General features: G+C 36.8%; 1 protein-coding gene across 2 annotated transcripts in view; it reads left to right on the plus strand.

The window, feature by feature from the left end:
• CBFB (core-binding factor subunit beta) overlaps positions 1 to 21,748 on the plus strand; it is a 49,554-nt gene that overhangs the window by 13,841 nt on the left and 13,965 nt on the right. The window contains exons 4-5 of one of the 2 annotated variants that reach the window (XM_023637151.2): positions 11,376 to 11,492; positions 21,338 to 21,464. In XM_023637151.2, the coding sequence (XP_023492919.1) occupies positions 11,376 to 11,492; positions 21,338 to 21,464 (244 nt within the window). The remainder of the gene's footprint in view (positions 1 to 11,375; positions 11,493 to 21,337; positions 21,465 to 21,748) is intronic. The other variant, XM_023637150.2, reaches the window with a different exon arrangement.

The following is a 21,748-nucleotide window of genomic DNA, read 5'->3' on the forward strand; positions in this document are numbered from 1 at the left end:
GTAAACATTTGAAAATTATTATTTATCATGAGCTTTTCACTTTAGGCTGAGCCTTCTCAAGTTGATGTGTATTTAGGAACCAAGAATTTAAAATAACACTTAAAATTTGCCTTTTGGCAGTATAACTGTGCTTTTAGGACTCAGATGCTGTGCTGTACTTTGTATCTTACGAAGGAATGATCTGAGTCTGGGAATGGTTGTTTTTGTGGGTAAAAACCTTTTTTCTACATATACAACCAATCCTTATCCATTTTGTCTTTTAAAACTTCTGATGTAAACGCAGATTAATCTTCAGATTAAAACAAAAGGGTAGCATAGGAACATGTGACTTAAGCATTTCCATTAGGAGAATTTAGATGTTTTTCAAACAAACAAAATATTTTACCCATATTAAATGATAATTTCTAGTAAGTGTCTGGACTTGCAGAATATTGTTTTAAATAATGAGCCTTTGGGAGAACCCTCTAAATTGTTTAAGGGTTGCTTATTCATGCCAGCTTTTCAGTCCTGGCTTACTGTGCTTTTGCTATGCAGAACATTTCTGGGCCATTTTAAAAAATTGAAATAAAATTCACCATCTTACCCATTTTAAAGTGTACAATTTGGTGATTTTTAATATATTCACATTGTAACCTTCATCTCTAATTCCAGAACATTGGGCCATTTTTAAATGCGTTTTGACAATCTGCAAACCAGTTTTTATGGTGATCACCACCCCCCTGGCACTGTGCCAGATGATGTACATTATCGCTAAATACTCTTAATCATGCACTATATAGGGAAGTCCTTTATTTGATTTTAGAACACATTTGGTGGTATCTTGATTTTACAGCTGAGGAAATGGAGGCCCAAAGAGGCTAAATAAACCTTCAAAAGTCATGTCCTAGGCAGAACCAAGATTCAGATCCAGGTCTTTTTTATCCCAGTCTGTTCTTTGCTGTATACCACACTGTTGCTAATAAATAATCATTAGGTAAGTTGCCAGAAAATCCACATACCACCTTCCAAAGCCTTATATTATTTTGGCTGACCAAGTTACTCTTCACACTAGAGTGAATAACTATTAATATTTTAATATGATCTTCTTAGACCCTCATTTTGATGACTTCAAATCAGCCTTTAACCTTCATCTTTTTCCTTTTAACCTTTAACTTTACTTGAATTGTTTTTCTAATTTGTAGTGCAAATAATGTTTGTGATGATGGTGGAGCTGCTGGAAAACTACACATAATTCTTTTGTGTTAATATTATGTTAATAATTTGGTAAAGTCAGCTGTAATATTTTCAAAAGTAATTCTTACAGAGTTGACTCAGATAATGGATTACAATAAACAGCATCTGCCTCTTAGTTCATTACTTTTTATTGGTGTTAATTAAAAACAGTTTTATAATTTAATTTTGTACACTTTTCACTTGAAATTGTACCGCTTTCAGGAATCTCCTAAACATGTATTGTTTACATTAATTCAGAGAATGAAGTTGAAGAACTAGTAAGCTATCTATTTTTTGGGGGGAGGAGAAGTGTTCATATGATATGTTCTGAAGTCATTTAAAAGAGTTCGCAATATTTATTGTTCTAGATGCTATGGATTTAACTGTGAAGTTGACCATCCAGTCTATTTATTCTTTAAGGAAATGATCTATTTTTACATACCCTGAAATACTTAGAAAACATTAATATGCAATTAATGAATGCAACTGTGGTGTAGGTAAATATGTAGAGTCAGGAGTTCTGGATGCTAGTTTTTACCACTTGCTAGCTGTGTGAACATGGGTATATGAGAAATGTCTTTGAGACCCTGCCTTCGTTTGTTTTGGGTATATATGCCAAAGTGGAATTGCTGGATCTGGTGGTGGGGTTGTTTTTTGTTTTGTGTGTTTGTGTGTGAGGAAGATTGGCCCTGAGCTAACATCTGTTGCCAGCCTTCCTCTTTTTGCTTGAGGAAGACTGTCACTGGGCTAACATCTGTACCAGTCTTCCTCTATTTTGTGTGTGGGATGCTGCCACAGCATGGCTTGATGAGCAGTGCCTAGGTCCGCACCTGGGATCCATACCTGTGAACCCCAGGCTGCAGAAGCAGAGCCCATGAACTTAACTACTATGGCCCCAGGCTGGCGCCTTTTTTTAATTTTTTGAGGAACCCGCCATACTGTTGTCCACAGCAAGTGTGCTCGTTTTACTTTCCTACCAGAAACGCACAAGGGTTCCAATTTCTCATCCTTGCCAACACTTGTTGTTTTCTGTTTTTCTCATAGTAGCCATCCTAATGAATGCTAAGTGGTATCTCATTGTAGTTTTGATTTGCATTTCCCTAATGATTAGTGATGTTGAGCCTCTTCTCATGTGCTTATTGGCCATTTGTATATCATCTTTGGAGAAAGGTTTATTCAAGTCCTTTGCCCATTTTTGAATTGAGTTTTTTGTTGTTGAGTTTTAAGAATTCTCTATATTAATTTTAGATATTAATCCCTTAACAGATATATGATTTGAAAATATTTTCTCCTATGCTGTGGGTTGCATTTTTGCTCTGTTGTTACTGTCTTTTGATGGATAAAATTTAAAAATTTTCATGAAGTCTAATTTGTCTTTTTTGTTGTTGTTACCTATGCCTTTGGTGTCATCTGTAAGAAATCACTGCCAAATCCAGTGTCATGAAGCTTTTATCCTATGTTTGCTTCTAAGAGTTTTATAGTTTTAGGTCTTCCATTTAGGTCTTTGATCCATTTTTAGTTTTTGTGTATGGTGTTAGGTAAGGGTCCAGCTGCATTCTTTTGCATGTGGATATCCATTTTCCCAGCACCTTTGTTGAAAAGACTGTCCTTTCCCCATTGAATGGTCTTGGCACCCTTGTCAAAAATCATTTGACCATATATGTGAGGGTTTATTTCTGGGCTTTCTGTTCTATTCCATTGGTCTATCTGTTTGTCTTTATGCCAACACTACACTGTTTTGGTTACTGTAACTTTGAAATAAATTTTGAAATTGGGATGTGTGAGTCCTCAAGTTTTGTTCTTTTGCAAGATTGTTTTGGCTATTCAGGGTCCCTTGAGATTCCATGTGAATTTTAGGATGGATTTCTCTATTTGGTTAACATGTCCATTTATTGAATATGTGTGTGTATTAATAATATGTATATTATGTATAATATATAATCTGTGAAGTTCCAGGCACATTCTGTATTAATCCATGTTATGATTTCTCTTTTGAACTGTAAGAACTAGGTTGGTAAATTATATTAAGTCCCTATAAAAGAAGCTATTTTTTACACTTAGATGCAACCCAGTTATGATTCAGAGGCAAGTGAGATTGAATGACTGTAGTGATTATCCAGCAGGCGAGCAGCTGACTGTGCGTTTATGAACAGGGCATGAGGCTAAAGGAGGATGAGTCAGAACTAAGTATCTTGTAAAGGAATCTGTTAAATAGACTACAGAAATGATTACAACTAAAAGGCAGGATACATACTTCCTTAGTGCAATATCTTGTTTTCCTGGATGCCTAGACTGTCCCAGTGTTACTGCTTATCTGCTGATTCATTGATGGGAACAACTTTTGTCTCGAAAAAATGGCTTCTTTCCTTGTAAAGAAATCACTATGTAAAACTGGGTGGAAATGTTTGTGTAAGCAATCAGTGTTTCGGTGGTACTGTGTATGTTTCGTAAGTTTTCTGTACATTGACTTAACTAATTTTTATCATCACCTATGAAAGAGATATTATTTAGCCCTGGCTTTATATGTAAAGAGTCTGAGCCAGGTTTTACAAGTCCAAAGCACATTTTGTTTTCACTCTTCCCGTGCTGTCTTGGGGTTAAGCATCGTGATAATACTCATTTCTTTTAAAAATAATTACAGTTAATTCTCATTAGTTATGTTAGTTATCTTCTATAAAATTGCTGCATATCTTCTAAAGAAATTGTTAGTGAAAACGGAACAGTTGCTTCCGGGGAAAATACAGAGTTAGGTTCCTGCAAGCCTCTGGTCATAACATCTTCCTCAACCAATATGTAATCTTGTTTTATTGTGTTTCTGTTTAAAGACACCATGTTTGATATGTATTATTGATTTCATTAACATTGAACAACAGTAAGATGTTGGGCGTCTAGGTTATTTCTAATCTTTTGCCGTTATTAAAAAATCCTTAAGGGGCTGGCCAGGTGGCTTAGTGCTTAAGTTTGCGTCCTCTGGTTCAGAGGCCCAGGGTTTGCCCGTTTGGATCCCGGGCACAGACCTGCGGACTGCTTTTATCAAGCCATGCTTTGGCAGGCGTCCCACCTATAAAATGAGGAAGATGGGCACAGCTGTTAGCTCAGGGCCAATCTTCCTCAGCAAAAAGAGGAGGATTGGCAGCAGATATTAGCTCAGGGCTAATCTTCCTCAAAAAAAAAAAAAAATCCTTAAGCGTGAATATCCTTGTAATCAAATATTTGTGTACATCTTTGATTAAATTTTAGGATACGTTCATAGGCATGACAATGCTGAGTCAAAGGAAAATTCGCACTTATTTCTAAAAAATGCCTTCCCAGAATTGTTAGCCAGTTTACACTCCCTCTGACAATGTAGTAGAAGCTGGTTTCTCTTCCCATAGACATTATTAAAATTTTATGTATTTTTTATATTTGTTTAGAAACAGTTATAGTTATCTTGTTTTAGTAGCTTTGATTGTTACTGAACATTTTAAAATAATTTTTGGACATTTTATTTTGTTTCAAACTCATTTTTTTCAAATAGCCAGTTTTCCCATCTATACTGGTTAAATAAAATATACTTTTACCGAGGCTGGCCCCGTGGCCGAGTGGTTAAGTTCGCGCGCTCCGCTGCAGGCGGCCCAGTGTTTCGTTAGTTCGAATGCTGGGCGCGGACATGGCACTGCTCATCAGACCACGCTGAGGCAGCGTCCCACATGCCACAACTAGAAGAACCCACAACGAAGAATACACAACTATGTACCAGGGGGCTTTGGGGAGAAAAAGGAAAAAATAAAATCTTTAAAAAATATATATATATATACTTTTACATTGATTTGAAATGTTGCCTTTTTCATTTATTAAATCCTTGTATAATTGGTTTCATTTTGGATTTTTTGTTTATTTCATTAATTTGTTTCTGACTGCCACAGCACTACTATATATACTGATTGCATTGTTACGTGATTGAATATCTGAAAGGGCAGAACAATACTTTCTGGTATTTTCTTGGATAGTGTAATTCTTTTGTATAAACTGTAGACTTATTTCTTAAATTCCGGAAAACATTATTTTGAGATTTCATTGGAATTTTGTTAAAATAAGGATTACTGTGGGATAAATTGGCGTGTGTAGTCTTACCATTGGAGAACATGATGTGTCACTAGTTACTCAAATCTTTTTCTGTTTCCAAGTTAGGTATTTTCTTCTTATAGAGCCTACATGTTTCTTGTCAAATTTATTCTTAGTAGTTGATGCTGTTCTTGCTATTTTAAAATAGAGACTTATTTTATTTTCCAAATAGTTAGTATTGTAATATAGGAAAGTTCTTGGTTTTTATGTATTGGTTCTTTCTTTTGAAGGATTGGCACCTGAGCTTAACAACTGTTGCCAATCTTTTTTTTCCCCTCCTTCTTCTCTCCAAAGCCCCCCCAGGACGTAGTCGTATATTCTAGTTGTGAGTGCCTCTGGTTGTGCTCTGTGGGCCTCAGCATGGCCTGATGAGTGGTGCCATGTCTGCACCCAGGATCTGAACCAGCAAAACCCTGGGCCACTGAAGCAGAGTGCGCAAACTTAATAACTTGGCCATGGGACCGGCCCCATTATTGTTTTTATAACCAGCCATTTTATTGAACTCATTAAGTCACTTGGTTTTTCAGTTGAATATTTTGGATTTTACAGGTAGATAATCTTCAGATAATATATCCTAGTCATATCTATATGCAACTTTTTTAGAACTGTGGTCCTTAAAAGAAGGTTGCAAAGCTGCTGGATCCAGCTTTTTAAAATTTTACTGTCAATGGTACATTACATTAACCTTGCATGTTAAGTGAGTCCTGCTTAAATGTAATGGATGATTCTGTTTTAACTCATACGGGTCTTGTTTTATGTATTCACTTCTTCCTCATTAAAGACTTTAAGTTAACTGGTGTTGTAAACTTTTTTGGCTAGTCAGACATAACTCTTTTTTTAATTCGTCATATATTCCCACTGTCCTTATGATAATACCCTGCACAAAATGACAGGCAATAAACATTTGTTGAATAGGTAGATCTTTTCAAATTGAAATTATAGGGAAGTACCAGAAAGACATTTTAAAATTCCAATTGAATTTCTGCTTTTCTGTTAATCATTATTCAAAAATTTACTGAGGGCCTAAGGGGTACTGATCATTCTCCCTTACTGTTTTACCTCATACCTCAGTTTATAGAATTGCGTCCCAAGTTGTTTAAGTTCTAACAGTTTACTATAGAGAAGGGAAGTATTCTTTCCAATTGAAATGGGTTCTTTGAAGGCGAAGTATCTGCTTCTTGCTTTTGTCAATAGCTTTGACACTTGATGTCTGTGTGTTTTGATTTTATGGCTCAGTACTGGTGTGTACATGGGAGTTTTGTTTGAAAATCTACAGTTATTGTGTTTTAATTATCTTGAAGTTATCTTCTTTAGAACCACTCAAAGAAGGGGAACTCTTTCTGCTATCCCTTTGTACCCTCAGTTTCTGTTCTCAGCCCAGCTACCAAGGAGCTGGAAACACTGAACTTCTATAAATATATAATATTGTAGACGAAAGGGCAATTGAGGATGCCAGTGCTTATTCCAAATTTAGATACTCAGAATAAGTAGAGTCCAGACTCTCAGAGGTAGAACTATTTTGTACAGGTTGATAAATGAGAAGTTGACTAGGTTCTCTCATACCCTTCCTCTTACACTTAAACATTTCAAAACATGGGGTAGCTAATATTTAGCTACTTAAGAAGTTTGGTTCTTTTACTAAATGAAAGTATTCGTCGTCTCTCAAGGTCTCTGCTACAAAGACCTTGGTGTTTATGAGGGAAGGGGAAGAATGAAGTTTTTACTATCATAATTGAATCCTTTCTGCCTTGCACATGCCTTAGAGAATGTGATGAAAGCAGTGGAGTTCCTTAGAAAATGGGCAGAAACATAATTTTTACACTGAATTTCAGGAGGTTTCTGTTCTTTAAACTTATCCATAAACTCAAACTTTTGTAGGTTTTCTGAACTCCAGACTAAGAACTACTACCTTAAATTAAAACATTGCTAAAAGTTATGAGTGATCTAAGGTCTCATAATATAGTACTTACGTATCTAATGTGTCTAACAAAGGGGAAATTTGTACTTGAGGGCCTGTAACTTAACCTTTAGCCACTGGGTGCCTTACGTGTTTTCCTCTTTCCTCCCTGGCTGTTCACAGCCTACTCTGCTGGCGTTTTTTCTTCTACCCAGCATCTAAGTGTTAGATTTCCTCCTGGTTCTTCCTGAGCCCCCATCTTTTCTCCTTCTGCTTATTGCTTGAGGAATCTCTTCCTTCCCCTTGATTTAAATACCACTGTTTTGTTGATGGCTGCCAGATTCATATCATCAGCCCATATCTCTTCTCAGAGTGCTAGAATCCCATATGCAACTGCCGACTCAAAAATCTCCATTTGCATATAGATGTTACCTACGCAACCGATAAAAATTACTGCAAATGTTTTTTGTAATAGATTTATTGAGATAAAATTCACATACCATAAAATTCACCCTTTTAGGCTGTGCAATTCAGGAATTTTTAGTGTATTCACAGAGTTGTGCAACCGTCACCACTCTAATTCCAAAAAATTTTCATCACCCCAAAAAGAAATCCTGTATCTGTTAGCAGTCACTCCTCATTGTCCCCTCCCCTCAGCTCCTGGCAACCACTCATCTTCTTTCTGTCTCTCTCTTTGTCTATTCTGGACATTTCATGTAAATGGAATCATAATATGTGGCCTTTTTCTGGCTTCTTCCACTTAGCATAATGTTTTCAAGGTTCATCCATGTTGTAACAGGTATCAATACTTTATTCTTGTTATGACCAAATATTATTCCATTATATGGATATGCCACAGTTGATGGTACATATCTATTTTTGCTGAAGCTCTACTGCCATAGTGATATGGAATTCAAAGCTACAGAATGTTAAAGTGATAGCATGTGTAATTTGGATTGAATATAACATCACAAATACTGGTATTTGTATCTGGAGTTGATTAAAAATTGTTCTTTATTTCCAAAAGAACACAAAATATGAGGCTGTAGTCACTTTTCACTTTCTGTGAAGTCTCATTCTCTTGATATTTTATTTTAGGAAAGATAAGCAGACTGTTTTGTTGTTGGTGGTGTAATTAGCTGAATCTATTTACCCATTTTAAAGGCTTTATAGAATCCATTTTGTATAAAACATTTAGTTGTTCTAAGACAATGGGTTTAATCTCTAAATCATATTCTAATACATTTCTTATCACAATTTAAAATAAGACATTATTTTCAGTGAAAAATATCTTAGTGTTTAAATGATGTTATTAAATTACATTACAAAATGGCAAACTGTTAAGAGAATTTTATTTTCTTCGTACTTTGAGGTTCAGTACTCATGAATATATGAAAACTCATTACATTTACTTTGAAGATCTACACATAAAATTGTATTTATTTGAATGTGAATATCTAAATAAATCATCAGGAGCATCTAAATGTTCTTTTAAGTTTTGACTGCAGGCACTAGCCTTTATTAAGAACTATAGCCATTTTGTGAACCCATTTAGGAATTTCCCAAAACAAATCAGTGGTTTTCTTTTTCTTTTTCTTATTTTTTTGAAGATTTTATTTTTTCCTTTTTCTCCCCAAAGCCCCCCTGGTAGATTGTCATATATTCTTCGTTGTGGGTTCTTCTAGTTGTGGCATGTGGGACGCTGCCTCAGTGTGGTTTGATGAGCAGTGCCATGTCTGCGCCTAGGATTCGAACCAACGAAACACTGGGCCGCCTACAGCGGAGCGCGCAAACTTAACCACTCGGCCACGGGGCCAGCCCCTGGTTTTCTTTTACAAAGAAATAATAAATGGGCTTTTAAAAAAGTTAGTAATTTTGTAAGGAAAATGTTTTTTGACTATGGAAGTTAATATGAATAAGCTAGATTATGGAATCTTTGATTCTAAAAGATATGTCATTGATGAAGAATATAGAATCTGATCATGAAGTTGACCTTTCTCTGCTATTAGATGAGAAGAATTCTCTTGATGATTAGTATGAGAATTTAAAATAGTGAGGTATATTGATAGGTGAAATGTTATACTCACTGTGTGGCACCCTCCTACCTCTGTTAGAGAGAGTAGATGAAAATCTTGATTAGAAGACCTGGTAAGTCGAGTTAGGCAGTATAGAAGGGTATTGGTTTTAGGTTTTGTGAGGTGTCAAATATGAGGTCATCAGAGTCAGTTGTTTGACTAGGTGCACATCAGTGGAGTTGTAAATTCACAATGTGGAAGGGAATGAGCACTTATCAGAACAGAAGGAAATGTGTGGTTAAACGGTTTCAGCTATAACTGTAGACTATTTCCCTTGGTCCAAATAGGAGGAGAAATGGAACTTTATGTTTTTGGCTTTTTCCCCCAAATATAGGTAGAAATTGATTCAGCGTGGTTTGTTGGAGCCCATAACAGGAAAAATGGTTGTGTTAGTAATGGAGGGGAATGACATAAATATGTACCAAGAAGGCATAAATCCTATAAGGTTTATTTTACAGGTGTCTCGGTAGTAATTTTTCTAGCATATTTGTAATTATTGACATTCGGTTGTTCTTATTACGTCTCTCTAAAAACAAGAGTGCCCCGGATTCTTTGTTGAAGAAATTACTGAATTGAGTAAAGCAAAAGATGATGCTTCCAGCCTTTTCCTCAAAATGAGAAACTATCTTACCCAGTTTATGTAATTATAGGTAATCAGTAATGCTGATTTTGGCTCATAAAAGCACTAGGATTATCCAAAGGAAATATATTTGGTATAGGCAAATGAAGAACCTTATTTATAAAGATATATTTGATAACCTGGAATTTTGAAAACTAATTGAAATCCTACTTCCTCTGCATTTTGAAAATCTTAAGGTAGTAAATGATAAAAATCTATGCTGATTTTTATTCAGAAGACCATGTTAAATGAGGTAGAGAAGACCTAAAATAACAGTCTTTTTAAAAAGTAACTTAGAATGGCGTTAGGGTGGGGGAGATTGTAGGAACTGTAGTAAGTTTCTCTTATATTTCTTACTGTATCACAATAAAATATTCACTTCAAGATAACAACATTAGCATCTTTTGTCTCTTGGTGAATCCTGAATTGCTCTTGAGCGATTATATTTTTAGGCAATAGGAGAATTAGTTTGGTCATCAAAAATGAAAACAATCTGAATTTAGAAATCATACCTAATGGCTTTTGCTCTAGGGTTATTTATTTACTTGAAAAAGAATGATGAGGAGCCAGCCCTGTCGTGCAGCAGTTAAGTGCACACGTTCCACTTTGGCGGCCTGTGGTTCACCGGTTCGGATCCTGGGTGCGGACATGGCACTGCTTGTGAAGCCATGATGCGAAGGCATCCCACATATAAAGTAGAGGAAGATGGGCATGGATGTTAGCTCAGGGCCAGTCTTCCTCAGCAAAAAGAGGAGGATTGGCAGCAGTTGTTACCTCAGGACTAATCTGCCTTAAAAAAAACAAAAAAGAATGATGAATAAATAAACATTAATAAATCATTCAAGGTTCTTTAGCTAAAAGCAGTAAAAATCAACTCCAGGTAACATAAGTAAAAAAGAAAAAGAAAAAGCAGCAGAAAGCTGTGACTGAAGGGAAGTGTGAAGAGCCTGACTCTGGGTGGCTGCAGTATCCAAGTAGAGGGGAGCAGTGTATGCTGTCTTCAGGGGCTAGTGAATTCCAGTTGTTTCACATCTTTATATCTTTCTACCCAACATTCAAACATCATACAATCAAAATCATAATTATCAAAAATCATGTATATGGGGCTGGCCCCGTGGCCGAGTGGTTAAGTTCGCGCGCTCCGCTGCGGGCGGCCCAGTGTTTCATTGGTTCGAATCCTGGGCGCAGACATGGCACTGCTCATTAAAACCATGCTGAGGCAGCATTCCCACATGCCACAACTAGAAGGACCCATAATGAAGAATATACAACTATGTACTGGGGGGCTTTGGGGAGAAAAAGGAAAAAAATAAAATCTTTAAAAAAAAAATCATGTGTAATTCTTAGTTTTACAATTGTATTCATCTTTTTTCCCCTAAGAAAACCACAGTTTTCATAAGTTTGTGTTTTGTTTTTCGTGCGTCTGATGGCTTATCATTGGTTTTCATCCTTCTTTTCTGTGTCTCAGGTGTATTTGAAGGCTCCCATGATTCTGAATGGAGTCTGTGTAATCTGGAAAGGCTGGATTGATCTCCAGAGACTGGACGGTATGGGCTGCCTGGAGTTTGATGAGGAACGAGCCCAGGTAGGGCGACCTCAGGCTTTACTGACCCTGGTCCCTTTATTTACCCCTAATCTTGCCTTTGTCTAGGGACCTATTTACCCAGTCTTTAAGAGTAAGTATAGAAAAGTTCTTATTCAAGTGATATTGAGGAGTCCTGAAGATGTTGAGAACCAAATTCTGGTCTTGGTTTTGGGAAAGTTCTTCCTTCAGTGGTTTTCAATTTCATTGGATATACCCCTATTGAATTTCAGTAAGAACAGTGATTGTCTGTGGGCATATTAGTCCTGAGCTCTGGGGGCCTTCAAAGTCCAGTAAATGGTTCTGTTTAATATTTGTTCCTGATATTTAGAACATTATATCTAATGTTCTAATTATATCTAATGTTCTAAGGGGAAAAAAAACAGTTCAAAATAAAATCTAAGCGCAGCACTTCTCGAATGGGTATGTGAGGAGATTGGCAAATCCTCTCTCCAAAAAGCTGTGATTAAATTGGACAAAACTATAAAAATAAATACCCATTGAAGGTCTCTGAAAATTTACCAAGGGACATAAATTGAGAGGCATATATTCAAACAAAGACTTTGAAGTTCATTAAGAACAGCGATAGTTTGTGGCATTTTAGTCATGAGCTGCTCCCTCAGCTTTCCTCCGCTCTGTGGTCCCTTAAGTTCTACCCTGGGCAGGTGAGGCAAGCCATGAGGACTGGCAGCTCTGCTGTCCTGTCAGAGGGAGCTGCCTTTATTTAGGGCAGCGCTTGGAAAACTGCATGCCCAGGGATGTTATCGAAAGCAATAGAGGTCTGTGTGGCAATCTGGGAAAGCTAATGTTACTAGAAGCCGCAAAATGAGAGACTAGCCATAAATTTATCAAGGAGATCTTGGGAAAGAGATAGCTAAATTGGGTCCTACTAAGATCATACTTACCTCTGATGATCCAGAAGGCAGTGTGCATATGCAAGGCTACACCTGTTCGAGAGAGAACAAAGAGGACTCTTGCAAGCTCTGCTAGTCCCTGGCTGAACACAGGATAGACTGTTAAACTCCCTGTACTTTGAAAGGATTACCCAAGCTGCACACAGATCCGGTGGCAAAGGACAGAAGCTTACTGGCTTGAGGTGTTTAAGCGAAACCTGACCAAACATTGCCTGACTACTAAGTTATACTGCCCAAGGGGCAACCCCCTAGAAAGCAAAGCTGCACAGCACACTGCTGGGGAAACAGACTCTAGAAATAGTCCAGGCAAGTCACTAAACAAACAACAGCAACAGCAAGCTGGAGGCAGGGTTCAGCATTCAGAGTTGCTACAGTATATTATTTAAAATGTCCAGTTTCCAACAAAAAATTATGAGACATGCAAATAAACAGAAAAGTATGACTGATGGTCAGGAAAAAAAGCAGGCAGTAGAAACTATCTTTGAAGGAGCCCAAATGTTAGTTCTTAGTGACAGACGTAAAAGCATATATTTGTCAGTATGTTCAAAGAACTAAAGGAAAATACTTTCCTTTAAAGAATTAAAGGGAAATTATGATGACAACAGCTCAGCAAATAGAAAATATCAGCAAAGAGATCTAAATTATTAAAAAGAATCAAATAGAAATTCTAGAATTGATCAGTACGATAACTGAAATGAAAAATTCACAGACTCAACAGCAGATTTGAGCTGGCAGAAGAAAGAGTTAGTGAACTTGAACATAGATTAATAAAGATCACCCAGTCTGAAAAACAGAAGGGAAAAAAAAAAAGAAAAATGAACAGAGACTGGGGCACCAGCATGCATGCCAACACATATGTAATGAAAGTCCCAGAAGGAAAGGAGAGAAAGAGAGGGACAGAAAATACATTTTAAGAAATAATGGCTGAAAACGGCCAAATTTGATGAAAAATATTCATCTCCGTATCTAAGAAATTCAGTGAATTCCAAGAGAGTAAACAAAGAAATCTACACATAGATAGATCATAGTCAGACTGTTGAAGAGCAAAGAGAATCTTGAAAGAAGGAAGAAAAATCCCTTACAAGGGAACCACAGTAAGATTAGCAACAGCTGACTTATCTTTTGAACTTGTGGAGGCCAGAAAGTAGTGGGACCACTATTCAAAATGCTGAAAGTACGTGTAAAAGTATCTGATTATTAGCAGGTGTTAATTTCTTTCAACTGTTTGGTATTCTCTTAAAGTTAGAATAAGCAAAAATAAAAAGGATCTCTCTTTTTCTTGTTTCTTTATGTTGTCTCATCCCATGTTCTCCATATATGAAAATGTGAGAATTTTCTCTATCAAGAGATCCAAAAACTTCTTAGTGAAAAATTAAGATTCAAAGTTAAAATTCTTAAGAAAGAATCCCTGCTACCTTGATTTCATAGGGATAAGGAATCACCAGCTCTTTCAGAAAAAACAGTAAATAATTGACAATTTAGAAGGCTATTTCTGTAAGAAGTGATACAGCAGATTGACTTTATATAAGGGAAAATTTCACACTGAGATGACGTCTAAAACTGAAATATTTAATTAAAATAATAGGTAAAAATTTTAAGTTTAACCCACAGCATTTTCCATACTTAGAATTTTCCAAGCTTTGTTGCCCCAGTCCACAAACTGAGCTTTATCACAAAGTAAGTGCCAGCTGTTGTGATAGTAAACTAATGGAATCACAGTGCACTATGTTGTGTAACTTACATAATGTAAAAATTTCAAAGCAGGGGATCCCAGCCGTTCAGTCAGCAGTCAGCACTTCTTTGTAGCTTTCCCCACCCGAAAATCATCTGCAAGATAAGAAAAGTAAAGGGCGATGAAGTGTAAAAGTTAGGAGTGGGGGCTTCAAGGTTGTGTAATTGTGAATCCTGACCCCGCCACTCACTGGCTGTTGCCACTCACTGGCTGTTACGGACTGAATGTTGTGTTCCCTCAGAATTCGTAGGTTGAAGCTTCAACCCCCAGTGTGACTGTATTTGGAGACAGGACCTTTATGGGGATAATTAAGGTTAAATGAGGTCTTAAGAATGGGGCCCTGATAATGATACGATTAATGTTCTGGTAAGACGAGATACATGCACCAGAGAGCTTCCTCATTCTCTCTCTGCCATGTGAGTACAAAATTCTCTAACAGACGCTGAGGTACCTGGTAAGCTAAGAGCTAAACAAAAGATAGTCACAATTCCATTTTTAAAAATTAAAGCGTGTAAGTATTTGAGCTGAAATATTTTCACAGGTATTGTCTTTTTGCCTTTGTTTAGAGTACCTTTGACAAATGTTGGCAAGGATGTGGAACAATAGTTGGTGTATTGGTTGGTTTGGTAAAATTGACAACATTTGGAAAACTAGGAATAAATACTGAAATTGCACATAGGTGTATCTGTGATCCAGCAGTTCTACTCTAAAGCATGCAATGGGAATGAATACATGTATTCATCAAAAGATATGTCGTAGGACACTTGTGGCAGCATTTTTAGTAATAGCCAGAAACTGCAAACTACAGAAATGCCCGTTAATAGTAGAATGGATAAATTACATGTGCACACAAAGAAATACAGTGAGAATGAAAAACTGTAGCTAGCATACCAATATGGATGAATTTCACAAATATATTGAGTATACGTAAGCACATGCTGTATGAATCCATTTATATAAAAGTATAAAAATGGGCAAAACTAATATTTGCTGTTAGAAGTGTCGATGAAAATAATCCATATCCAATCTATAAATGAAAATTTGGGTGAGTTTATTCTGAGCTTAAATCTGAGGATTATAGCCCGGGAGAGTCTTTCCACAAAGGAAAAGAGCACTCCAAAGAGGTGGGGGGGTATACGGGGTCGTTATATACCCTCAAAGAGGATGTTTCACATATGATTGGAATGTCCCTTTTACAATAGTCGCGAGACTACTCTGTTGGCACAGCGATTGATGGAAATAGCAGGTAGGTCTTCTGTCTAGGTGAACACAGCAGGGTGGCAGTCTGTTGTCTCCAGCTGGGTGGTCACAGGTGAGCTGGGAGGTGAGTGCAGCAATCAGTTCCTAGCCTAAGGAAAAATGCTTATCCCTAAGGAAATGCTAATGTGGGGGGAAGTTCCACCTTTATCTCAAGGGCCTTTGTTCTGGCCATAGGAAATGTCTAAGCAGATATGCAATGCGTGCTCAATAGCCACAGTCAGGCCCTTTTAAAAAAAAAAAGTCAGGCCAAATTAGGTTTATACCAAATGGCTTCCTCATATACTCCAGTATATCCTATTGCTTGCCATTTTTATTTGTCAGAAGTAAAGGTAGTGGTTTATCCTTAGGAGAAGAGATTAGTTACTGAAATGGAGCAGAAGGAGACTTCTGAGATTGTTCTACTTCCAGTATTGTTCTGTTTCTTCTTATGGATCCTTAGCTAGGTAGCAAACTCAGTTTGTGGACATTTATCAGCTGTATTTTCGGCCAGTACTGTCCAGTAGACTTCAATGCAAGCCATATAATGTAATTTAAAGCTTTCTAGGAGCCACATTAAAATTTTTTTAATTGTAATTAATTTTTATATATTTTATTTAACCCAATATATTCAAAATATTATCATTTCAATATAAAATCAATGTAGAAATTTATTGAGATATTTTACCCTTTTCTTGGTAATAGGTGTTTGAAATCCAGAGTGTGTTTTCTACTTACAGACTCACACTAGCCTCATACGAGTGTGCAGTGGTCGCATGTGGCTAGTGACTACCATACTGGATGGCACAGCCTTATGATATGTGTACTTTTTCATATGTATAATACACTTCAATAAAATGTTTTAAAAATTTCCCACAAATGAAGATATTTCTAAGTACAGTTATAGAAACTGAAAATTAAATTGTTTATTGATTGTATTTTCATCTTTTGTTTTCTGTAATTTGTAGGGATAAATTTCAAGGTCTTTATACATTTGGGTTTCAAGAATTACAATTCTCTAAAAGCTTGAAACACTGAAGACTTTGGCAGTTCACCATTGAATAATCAGGGATTTCCAGCTAATTTTGAAGAAAATGTAACTATGAGGACTCATTTACCAAAAAATGGACAGTGACATTATAGGAACTAGGTTGATTTCAGAATAGTTCTTCAAAGGCTCAAATTTTCTAGAATCCAAAGCATATGAGAAATAGTGTGATGAAATTTTTGTATTCAGCATCAGCTCTGTTTCAGTAGTTTTATAGTTTAGTTCCTTTAACTGTGGATACATAAGTATATTTGTAATTTATACAACTATAACTTCTACATGATTGGCAGAATATTTCACTTCTTTGGATATAATCATGGATTATGTGCATACCACAATTCCTAGTAAATTTCTATTTTTATAGTTTTTTTTGTTTGTTTTTTGAGGAAGATTAGCCTTGAGCTAACATCTGCTGCCAATCCTCTTTTTGCTGAGGAAGGCTGGCCCTGAGCTAACATCCATGCCCATCTTCCTCTGCTTTACATGTGGGGTGCCTGCCACAGTGTCGCTTAACAAGCAGTACGTAGGTCTGTACCCGGCATCCAAACCGGCGAACCCCAGGCCGCTGAAGCAGAACGTGCGAACTTAACCACTGCGCCAGCAGGCCAGCCCCTGTATTTTATAGTTTTTAAAAATTCAATGAGAACGTTATTTTTTATATAGTGTGCGCTCCACCATTTGTATTTGTGTTTTAACATAACAGCCAGTGATTTTATTTTCATTGTATTTTTTAAATTTACGTTGACAGTCAAAAAAAAATATTAAGATGTTTCACTTTCAATGTAATGACCTTTCAAAAGTTTTGTTTTCATTCTATGATCAGATTAGAAAAATGGAACTGACTTTGGAATTAACAGATTTCCTATTTGAAGTTTCTGATGGCACTGATGTAAAACTGGCATCCTTTAGCTGTGTGCAAGGTTTTTAGTGAGGCCAACATATTAACAGCTTTGCTTTTTGTATGTGCACAAGAATGTGAGTGAAATTAATTTAGAAGAGAGATTTGATTTAAATGAAAAGTTCTACAGAGTGATATTAAATGTACCGTTTGCAGCTGCGCATGTTAAATTGTCGCCTTTGAAGTGTATGTTGATGCTTCTTCAGCAGTTTTATTTCTTTTGGTTTTCATGTGACCAGTGATACCATTCTGGTCCCCACAGAGAATAGTAAATGTCATTATTTTGTGCTAGTTACATGTTCATCATCAACTTTCCTGGAAACAAATTTGATTCTTTTTTGTTAAACATGCACTTCCATTTTTTAATAAATTCATTGCCTCAGAAAGGTAAGTATTCCCAAACTGTAAAATAAATATAGTCGTAGATTTGGGCAATACAATAAAGACAAAATCACTGCAGCAAGAGTGGTCAGAATATTCTCTATATGCTCTATTTGAGGACTGCTAGGTCTTTGTTTCTCACATGGGTTTCACATACACCCAATCACCTTTTGTGATTATCCCACCTGACTCCTTTGTGCAGATTGTGGTAATGACTGCAGATTGTGACAGACCAATATGACAAGTAGCTGGCAGGAACCAGAGTGTTGAAAACCTCTCCCACTACCACCTGAGACTGGATGGAGTTGGTTGTCCCAAGCCATTTGAGCATCCTTTAAGGGTGAACGTGTAGTTTTATCAGCAGGTGCCTTTTACGCTGTCCTTGAGATGGATATGTCATTTAAGGTTGCAGCAGGAAAGGATCAGGATAACACTAGTAATCTCTGATCGTCTTTCAGATTTAACCATTTATTAAAGTGCATACTCTGTTCATTGCATATACATTTCACATCTCACTGGAAAAGACCAAGACAGAAGCTGGAATTAGAACATAAGGGTCTACCAGATCTCTTCTTGGCTTATTTTACTACAACTATTAGTAGTAGTACTTTTTTTCTTTTAATGAAATAAAAATCTATGACCTTTGCCAGAATACACATTAGTGGCTAATAACTTCCTTAGGGAATTAGATCACATCTTGTGTTACATGCTCTTATTTCATCGCATAATTTTCCTCTACTGTACTTAATCACAGTTGATAATTATATGTTGATTTTTGTAATTTGTTCATTGTCCACCTGCCCCACTAGACCAGAAACTGTGAGGAAAAGTACCGTTTGCTTCCTCACTGTCCATGGCACCTAGCACAGTGACTTGGACATGATAAAGACTCACTAAATATTTGTGGAATAAGTGAAAAGGTGAATGAATGAATGAATGCAGAGGACAGAAAGGGTATCTTGTTATCAGTAGAGGTGTCCCAGTTGATAACCTAACTAAATAATAGAAGTCCCTCAGGAGTTGGGAACAGTATTCTTTTGCAGATACTTCTGGCTTATGTAGTACATTCTGAGAATACAGTAGGTATATATAATGATGTTTAGTCCAATGTGTAAGTTTTATATATCCACAATGCTTGTAGAATAATAGCTAGCATTTATTGAAAGCTGTCAGGTAGTGTGCTTAAGCACTTTTTATATGTTATCTCATTTAATCTTTACAACAATCTTTTACTTAGATATATATAGTATATCTATTACTTAGTAATATATAGTATTACTACTATGCACATTTTATGTGTGAGTTTACTGAGGCTTAGAAAAATGAAATACCTTGCCCTGGGTCATAAAGCTAGTAAATGCATCATAAGAGTGGAAATTTGATCACACCTTTCAATTTTGTTTAACTTATAGACGTTGGTGAAAATTGTAAGTATTAAACAACCCTACTAACAGTGACAAATAAAGGATTTATCACACAGGACAAGATACTCAGCAGCACACAGTCCAGGCCTGGTATAGCACTTAATTATATTATCAGGGGCCCTGGGTCTTTTCGTCTTCCTGTTGTTCGATGCTCAGTGTGACTACATCCTCATTATTATGTTTGCAAGATGGCTGCTGTATCTCTGGGCATTCCATCAATTCCCAGTTAGGAGGAAAGGTAAAATGTCTCAAATGATGTTCTTAGAAGCCTGATTAAGTGACTTATGCTTCTATCTCATTGGCTAGAACTGACTACCTGGCTACCCCTTGCTGCAATGAATCTAGGAAGGTGAATCTTGATGACTTTTTTGGTTTGTTTTTTTTTTTTAAAGATTTTATTTTTCCTTCTTCTCCCCAGGGTCCCCCAGTACATAGTTGTATATTTTTAGTTGTGGGTCCTTCTAGTTGTGGCATGTGGGATGCTGCCTTAGCAGGCTTGACGAGTGGTGCCGTGTCCGCGCCCAGGATCTGAACCGGCGAAACCCTGGGCCGCTGAAGCAGGGCATGCAAACTTAACCACTCAGCCACGGGGCTGGCCCCCTTTGGTATTGTTTTTGATCTTGTAGTTTCTTTAAGTGTGGCATTGAAATCCTAGTATTGAGAATGTGACTACAAAGATTGAGCATCTTGTGCTGTAGACAGTGAGGGAAATTTTTTAAGTTGGGAGCTTTTGTGGTCAGATTGTGCTTGAGAAGGCATGCTCTGATGGCTGTGTGGTGGATTGGGGATGACAGAATGGAAAGAGGAAGAGACTGTTTGGGAGACCTTTGCAGTAATATGGGGAAAAGATCTTAGGAGCCTGAACTAGGAAAATATTTAAAGGAATGAAAAGGAGACTAAAGTTTCCAAAAATATTTAGGAGGTCAAATGGATAGGACTTGGTGATTGATTGGCTCTGTGGAGGTGGAGCCACACCTCCACACCTAGGTGTAGGGAGAATGAAGAGCCAAAGGTGGCTCGAGTTTCTGGCAGAAATGAGTGGTGCCCCCAACCAAGACTAAAAGAGTAAAGAAGAAAGTTTAAACTGGTTGCCTTTATATCCACAATTAGTTTGAAGTATTTGGGTTCCCTTCACATTCAGACCTTTAGCCATTAATTGGGAAAGGATAGGGTAGATTTGTTATATGTTACAAATATTTTTTCTTAATAATATCTCTTGGGTGTCAGCCCCATGGCCTAGTGGTTAAGTTTGCATGCTTAACCCCTTCAGCAGCCCAGGGTTTCAGTGGTTTGGATCCTGGGCATGGACCTAGCATCGCTCACCAGGCCATGCTCAGGCAGCGTTCCGCATGCCACAACTAGAAGGACCTACAACTAAAATATACAGCTATATACAGCGGGGCATTGGGGAGAAGAAGAAAAAAAAAGATTGGCAATAGATGTTAGCTCAGGTGTCAATCTTAAAAAATAATATTTTTTGGAATTTTATGTACTTTTTGTTATCTGGAAGTTTCTAACATATAATCAATTCTGTTAATATTCTCTTAATATCTACTTAATAGTCTCTTTTATATTTCTGACTTTAGTGTCATAATTAGAGGGCCTTGTCTGTCTTATCCCTTAATTATACAAGTATATACCAGTTTTTTTCTTGTACTTCTATGGTTTAAATATTGACTTCATCAAGCCGTTTTTTTTCCCTTGGTGAATAGGATGAGGTAAAGAAAGAAAATGAAAGAGCATTTTCAGTTGTTAGAATATGATTGAACACAATAACTGTTTCCAAGGTGTGATATAAAGTATGAAAATACTGAAGTTTTCTTTTAAAAGTAGCTCTGGGGGTCTGGCCCGGTGGCACAGCGGTTAAGTTCGCATGTTCTGCTTCAGTGGCGCAGGGTTCGCTGATTTGGATCCCGGTGCAGACATGATACCACTTGGCAAGCCATGCTGTGGCAGGTGTCCCACGTATAAAGTAGAGGAAGATGGGCACAGATGTTAGCTCAGGGCCAGTCTTCCTCGGTAAAAAGAGGAGGATTAGAGGCAGCAGTTAGCTCAGGGTTAATCTTCCTCAAAAAAAAAAAGTAGCTCTGATAATTTTTTTTATGTTTTGAGATATACTCTGCTGTTCATTTCCTTCAAAAAATAAAACACCCCTAAATTTTAAATTTGCCTTGTAAATAAAAGTTAAATATCTTTTTTATGTCTGCTCTGACAGCAGGAGGATGCATTAGCACAACAGGCCTTTGAAGAGGCTCGGAGAAGGACACGTGAATTTGAAGATAGAGACAGGTCTCATCGGGAGGAAATGGAGGTGAGAGTTTCACAGCTGCTGGCAGTAACTGGTTAGTACTTTCCCCCAAACTCTGAGGCTCTATTTGTGATGTTTGTGTATAATGTTTGTAAATAATTTAAATAATAAATGTTTTAATTTTGTCTTTCATTTTTAAAAAGTTGTTCTCTGTGACTTTGTGTTTATTAAATGCAATTAATTGCTATAAAGAAATTTAGTCTTAATTTTAAGGTTGTATATGAATTCCTCATTTATTGGTCCTCATAAATTCATTTACTGTAACAAGGTATATTTTCTCTTAATTCATTGATCCAAATATCTTACCTCTTTTTTTAT

Source organism: Equus caballus, chromosome 3, assembly GCF_041296265.1.
Source record: "Equus caballus isolate H_3958 breed thoroughbred chromosome 3, TB-T2T, whole genome shotgun sequence".
NCBI lineage: Eukaryota > Metazoa > Chordata > Mammalia > Perissodactyla > Equidae > Equus > Equus caballus.